This window comes from Myotis daubentonii, chromosome 3 (assembly GCF_963259705.1).
Source record: "Myotis daubentonii chromosome 3, mMyoDau2.1, whole genome shotgun sequence".
Lineage (NCBI taxonomy): Eukaryota > Metazoa > Chordata > Mammalia > Chiroptera > Vespertilionidae > Myotis > Myotis daubentonii.
In genome coordinates this window covers 40,466,550-40,473,920 of record NC_081842.1, presented here as the reverse complement: position 1 = coordinate 40,473,920, position 7,371 = coordinate 40,466,550, and the positions used below count along the sequence as shown (strand labels likewise).

General features: G+C 40.1%; 1 protein-coding gene across 1 annotated transcript; it reads left to right on the top strand.

The window, feature by feature from the left end:
* The first annotated feature begins 2,823 nt into the window (after positions 1-2,823).
* On the top strand, positions 2,824-3,549 carry LOC132230144 (large ribosomal subunit protein uL6-like). The gene has a single exon (XM_059687121.1). It carries the CDS (start codon positions 2,857-2,859, stop codon positions 3,433-3,435), a length of 579 nt encoding a protein of 192 aa, XP_059543104.1. The 5' UTR covers positions 2,824-2,856; the 3' UTR covers positions 3,436-3,549.
* The last annotated feature ends 3,822 nt before the right edge of the window (positions 3,550-7,371 follow it).

Here is a 7,371-nt window from a genome sequence, read left to right as displayed (position 1 = left end):
TATCTTCTTCTTCCTACCTTATCTATTCTCTGTTCAATTTCTGGAAAAAATATACAAATAAACACACCAGCCTGTTTTAAATAAGCATAAGAAGAAAATGCCAGTCATATATTTGTAACAAAGAAAAGTCATGAGATGGAAGACATTAAGAAAGAATAACAACAGAAATTTCACCAAACATTTCCCTCCACTGCCTCATCCCTTCATTTACTTAATTTACTCAAGTAACAAAATGTCAAACAGAAAAATCTCTTACTAAGTCCTAGGATAGCAGCAATTTGCCTTCTCTTTAGAAATGAGCACACCTGCAGCCAGGTACAGATGGGAGTTTGGAAATTTGTAGGCTAATCTGAGAATTTCTGCTACTTCTAATATTGTTCCTATAAGGAACTGCATTCAGAACTTAAATAGTTTTTAATTATGGCCCTTTTATGGAGGGATTTTCTATAATTCTAACTTATATCATAAAAAGAGTAAGTTGTTTCCAAATATATCTAAACAAGTATGGTTCAGAGACTGTTCTGTAAAATGGGAATAATTAAACTTGCTCTTTTTAAGAAAGAATTCAAGAAAATATTTTAAAGTATACTACTTTAATATCTGATAAACATGAGATGTTCAATTTACTCTATCAGGTGAAAATATTTTTTAATTCTCACTGAGGCTATGTTTATTGATTTGAAGGAGAGAGAGAGAGAGAGAGAGAGAGAGAGAGGGAAGGGAAGGGAAGGGAAGGGAAAAGAGAAAGAGAAAGAGAAAGAGAAAGAGAAAGAGAAAGAGAAAGAGAAAGAGAAAGAGAAAGAGAAAGAGAAAGAGAAAGAGAAAGAGAAAGAGAGAAGAGAAGAGAAGAGAAGAGAAGAGAAGAGAAGAGAAGAGGTCAATGTAAGATAGAAATATTGATCTGTTGCCTCTCATACACGTTCTGACCAGGGATCTGCCAGCAACCTAAGTATGTGCCTAGACTTGGAATCAAACCACAACCTTTGGGTGTACCAGGTGATGCTTCGACCAACTAAGCCACCCAGCCAGGGCCCAGGTAAATATTTTAAGAGTAGGTATACAATTGGGCAGATGTTCATTTTGGGGTCATTTTCTTATCAGTATTTAGAAAAATAAATCACAGCTAAAATCGCTAATATGAAAAGTGAGATGATTGGTTTAAGTAATCTCTGAATTTATATCTAGCTCTAAAAATATCCTGTAATTCTACTATGCTCAGAACCTCTGTCGCAACTACACACAACTCACAGAACCACTTCAAAATTTTAATATTGTCTATAGTGTCAGAGCACAAAATAAAACTACTCTCCCAAATGCATCACTCCCCATTTATAGATTTTTTCCCTATTAGGCAAGAAATTGGAAAATAGTCCTCTTACTAATTATATTAATTAATATAAAGTGAGTTTTAGTTCCTCTGGAAGCTGTCTTGTGTGATTTCTGAATATCCTCATGTTAACTATTATACAGGCAGTCCTATAGGTTAGTATATATGTTCCTAGGGAGATGTTTAAAAGTTGAATCTGAAACTCAAACAATAGACCTGTTGTAAAGAATTCCATCTCATGAGCAAGTCAGGGATGCCTACTGTTACCTCTCCTATTTGACATATACTAGAAGTGCTAGCCATAGTGATCAGACAAGAAGAAGAAATAAAAGGCATCCAAATTGGAACAGAAGAAGAAAAACTGTCATTATTTGCAGATGACGTGCGAATTCCTATGTAAATAGAAAACCCGAAAGACTCCATTAAAAAAACTGCTAGATTAAATAAATGAATTTGGCAATGTAGCAGCATACAAAATTAACACCCAGAAGTCTATGGCTTTTTTATACACCAATAATGAACTCACAGAAAGAGGGGGGAAAAAACAATCCCATTTACCGCTGCAACAACAAAAAATTAAGATACCTAGGAATAAACTTAACTAAGGAGGTAAAAAACCTGTACTCAGAAAACTACAGAACATTGAAAAAAGAGATAGAGGAAGACATAAACAAATGGAAGAATATACCGTGTTCATGGATTGGTAGAATCAATATCATTAAAATGTCCATACTACCCAAAACAAACTATAAATTCAGTGCAATCCCCATTGAGATACCAACAGCATATTTCACAGACCTAGAACAAACTCTCCAAAACTTTATATGAAATAAAAATTACCCCCAATACCCGCAGCAATCCTGAGAAAGAAGAGCAATGTTGGAGGGATCACAATACCAGATATCAAGCTGTATTACAAAGCCACTGTTCTCAAAACTGCCTGGTACTGGCACAATAACAGACATATAGACCAATGAACAGAACAGAGAACCCAGAAATTTACCCAAGCCATTATTCTCAATTAATATTTGACAAAGGAGGCAATTGCATACAATGGAATCAAGATAATCTTTTCAATAAATGGTGTTGGGAAAATTGGTCAGATAAATGCAAAAAAATGAAACTAGAACACCAGCTTACACCACACACAAAAATAAACTCAAAATGGATAAAGGACTTAAAGGTAAGAAACCATAAAAATCTTAGAAGAATTCATAGGCAGCAAAATATCAGACATGTAGTAGCAATATCTTTACCGATACAGCTCATAAGGCAATGGAAACTAAGGAGAAAATAAACAAATGGGACTACATCAAAATAAAAAGCTTCTGCACAGCAAAAGAAACTATCAACAAAACAACAAGAAAGCCCACTGCATGGGAGAACATATTTGCCAACGTAATATCTGATAAGGGCCTAATCTCCAAAATTTATAGGGAACTCATACATCTTAACAAAAAGAAGATAAACCATCCCATCAAAAAGTGGGCAAATGGAGACGCTTCCTTTTTGCCACATCTACTGCGAAGATGAAGACCATTCTCAGCAATCAGAATGTGGACATCCCAGAAAATGCGGAGATCACTCTGAAGGGGCGCACAGTTATTGTGAAGGGCCCCAGAGGCACCCTGCGGAGGGACTTCAACCACATCAATGTAGAGCTCAGTCTCCTCCGAAAGAAAAAGAAGAGGCTCCGGGTTGACAAATGGTGGGGAAATAGAAAGGAACTGGCCACAGTTCGCACTATCTGCCGTCAGGTACAGAACATGATCAAGGGAGTTACAGTGGGCTTCCGTTACAAGATGAGGTCTGTGTACGCTCCCTTCCCCATCAACATCGTTATTCAGGAGAATGGTTCTCTTGTTGAAATTAGAAATTTCTTGGGCGAAAAATACATCTGCAGAGTTCGGATGAGGTCAGGCGTTGCTTGTTCAGTATCTCAAGCCCAGAAAGATGAGTTGATTCTTGAAGGAAATGACATTGAACTTGTATCAAATTCAGCTGCTTTGATTCAGCAAGCCACAACAGTTAAAAACAAGGATATCAGAAAATTTTTGGATGGTATCTATGTTTCTGAAAAAGGAACAGTTAAGCAGGCTGATGAATAAGATCTAAATTGTCCAGCTATAGAAACACCGAGATGCCAAATGATTTGTCACACTTGTTTGTGAAACTATAAAGATGTACAATAAAAGCCTTGTATTGATTTGGGACAAAAAAAATGGGCAAATGACTTAAATAGGCACCTTTTGAAAATGGACATAAAGAAGGCTAAGAGACATGTGAAAACATGCTCTAAGTCACTAATCACCCAAGAGATGCAAATCCAAAAGACAATGAGGTACCATCTCACACCTGTCAGAATGGCTATCATCAACAAATCAACAAACAACAAGTGCTAGTGAGGATGTGGAGAAAGAGGAACTCTCGTTCACTGCTGGTGGGAATACAGACTGGTGCAGCCACTGTGGAAAAAGAGAATGGAGTTTCATCAAAAAATTAAAAATGGAACTCCCATTTGACCCAGAAATTCCACTTCCAGGAATATATCCCAAGAAACCAGAAACACCAATCAGAAAGGACATATGCACCCTTATGTTCATAGCAGCACAATTCACCATAGCTAAGATTTGGAAACAACCTAAGTGCCCATCAGCAGATGAGTGGATTAAAAAACTATGGTACATCTACACAATGGAATACTATGCTGCTGTAAAAAAGAAGGAACTCTTACCATTTGTAACAGCATGGATGGACCTGGAGAGTGTTATGCTAAATGAAATAAGCTAGTCAGAGAAAGATAAATATCACATGCTCTCACTAATTTGTGGATTATAATGAACAACATAAACCGATGAACAAAAACAGATGTAGAGACAGAGATGCATCGATTAGATGCTCAAAACTCAGAGGGAAGGTAGGGGAGGGTGGGGGTGAGAGGGAGAGATCAACCACAGGACTTGTATGCATGCATATAAGCATAACCAATGGACACAGACACTAGGAGGGTAAGGACATGTGCTGGGGGGTGGGAGTGGCCAGGGGGGAAGTAAATGGGGGGAAAGGAGACATTATGTAATACTATATGTAATACTTTAAACAATACAAATGAATGAATGAATAAATAAATAAAATAATTCCATCTTCTTATAACTACAAAATACAGTAAAACCCCTAATTGTGGTTCTTGCAGGTGAAAATTTTAGAAGAGAGATGGAGTAGGAAGCAGATATAGTCATAAAGAAGCTTCCAGCAAAAGGCCAACAGTCAACACTCTGCTATTCCAGGAGACGAGGGAGCTGAGGGAGGCATGCTTTCTCCCATTCCCTCCCCAGGGGCAGACATGAGGAACCCTGGAATTATTAACTCTATATTGTCCTCACCCCCTGCCCCATCCTTAGCCACCCCCTTATCCAAGGACACACAAGGAGCCTAGAGCAGGAGTGAGAACTGGGTATGCCCATTTCCAAAACATCTAGCTGCTATACCAAACAACTTCATCCTTATCTCATTCACCTCACACTTCAATGCCTAGAAATCTCAGATTTTAGGGTGCATCCGAATCACCTGGAGAGCTTGATAAACTACAGATTGCTGATGCCCTTGCAGAGATCTGATTCAGCTGGTCTTGGGGGGGACTCAAGAATTTACATTTGTAACGAGTTCCCAGGTGATCCTGATGCTGTTGGTCCAGGGGCCACACGGTGACAACATCTGCCCTGGAATATTCATTTTTCAACACACATTCATTTTCAAAATCTGAAAGCCCAGTAAACCATCCTTAGGCCTATGTATTTGATTATATGAATAGTATGTCAGATGTGAAAAAGGCTAAAAACAGTTTGGTAAAACTTATCTTCCAAATGTAACTTTTGTTAAAATAAATTCTTCAAAGAAGTTCATTTTTTAAAAGTATATTTGAATTGAAATAAATTCCTTCTAACATAATACATTATCTTGAGTTTTTAGATCTTCTAAATGCTTAGTCTGTGTCTTTTTGAAGTCATGTAACCTTAATACAGCTAAATATTTTCACCTTTCAGTCTCAGACGAAATTTTATTATAGAACATAAACTACTCTAAAAAATTGTAGAACAAATTGACCTTGGCTTCTTTATGTAGAACTTCACATAATGTGTCAGTTCCTTCGAAGCAGAATAATTGGGTAGCATTGGGAAAGGATTTCATCTTTAAACCAAAATATAAGAAAGTGGTAACAATAAAGACATCCAGGATAAAGGTGGTCATTTATAGGGGCTGTGAAGTGATAGTAAATTTAACAAAAGCACTTTTAAACAGTATAAACTTATTGAACATTTTGTTAACATTGAAGACTCTCACTTTCTTCTGAATTATTTAACTTGCGTTTGTATGGAGGCACAGAACTCCCCTGTCCCAACTAATTGCAGGGACTCTCCTGAGGGCAGGTTTAACTTTGGTGTCTTATAGGACACTAGAGGCCCGGTGCACAAAATTCGTGCATGGAGGGCGGGGGGGGGGGGGGTGTCCCTCAGCCCGGCCTGTGCCCTCTCACAATCCAGGACCCCTTGGGTAGGGTCCCTAGGCCTGGCTGGCGACCAGGGCCTATCGGGGCTTTCCTTCCCTGGCTGCCGGCACTGGCCTCGCTCCCGCCACTGCCACTGCTTGCCATCTGTGTGGTGTTGACCCCCTCCCCCACCACTGGTCATCTCCCTCTGCAGGTGACAGGCATAGGGTGCAATTGCTTGGCTGGCCTGGGCCTCCTTCTGCGGGCGGTCACTGGCCGGCCCTGCACACCTGCCACAGCCACTGACTGGTGGCCTGGGCCTCCTTCTGTGGGGCGAGTGACTGTGGGGCTCCAAGATGGATCGCCCGGAAGGAGGCCCTGCCCACCCGGCTGGGGCTCCGCAATTGATCACTACACAGAGGGCGGCCCCGCCCACCACCGCAGCACCGCCTTCCAGGTAGCCTGGGCCTCCCTCTTTGGGGCAATCGATCACAGGGCTCCACGATCGATCACCCAGCAGAGGGAGGCCTCACCCACCTAGCCAGGGCTCTGTGATCAATGCCGTGCAGAGGGTGGCCTGGGCCTCCCTCTGCGGAGCAATCATGGGGTGATGATGGGGCCCCCCGACCAATCACATCACACCCACCTTGGCTGGCCTGGCGCCAGTGCGTGTCATAGCGTGGTTGCTGGAAGGTCGTCCAGAGGGTCATTCTGCTGTTTGGTCAGTCAGCCCATTTGCATATTACGCTTTTATTATTATAGGTGTCTGGATGAAAGTCACCATGCTGCTTTTGTTAAACTCCACAGTCAGAAACGCCTAAACTCTCTGTAATTTTGTAGATCTCATTCCTATGGGATAATGACTCTTATACTATGGTGAATATGCAGGTTCATTTCCAGGATATATCACTGTATATTTCTCTAAGAAATTTCCCACTCTAAGAAATCACCAACTAACCCTGAATTCCTTATGAATGACACTAATAATTCCCAAGACAATATTCTCTCAAGAACTGCATTCTATCCTACATAATAAAGAGCTAATGCTAATTAGACCGAACAGCAGAACAACCATCCGGACGAAGCCAGGGCTGTGAGGGACAGCCAAGGCTGCGAGGGGCTGCGAGGGGCTGCGAGGGCCGAGCCCCTTGCACAAATTTCATGCACTGGGCCTCTAGACTATATATAAAAGATCAATTGCACTAGCTATTTACAAGCTGAGTTCCAAGTACATATTCATCGTTTAAAAGTTTGTTTAGTTATTAACCTGAAAGAAACTGAAAATTGGCCCAATTATTAGAGTTATTGTCATGATTAAATTGGCCAGTGACTTATTTGATCATTGCTTATGGTAGTTGGTTCAAAAATCATTCATTTAAGTACTAGACTTACCGAAGTGATCTCTTAGTAAGCTATATAAATGTCTAGTCACTATGCTGTAGACCTCAGACTAACACTATATTTCAACTGTAATAGAAAAAAATGTTTATACTTTTTTGAAAAGGAAAAAAGGCATTCATTATTATGGTTTATTGCATATACTTAAGTTTCAAATGCA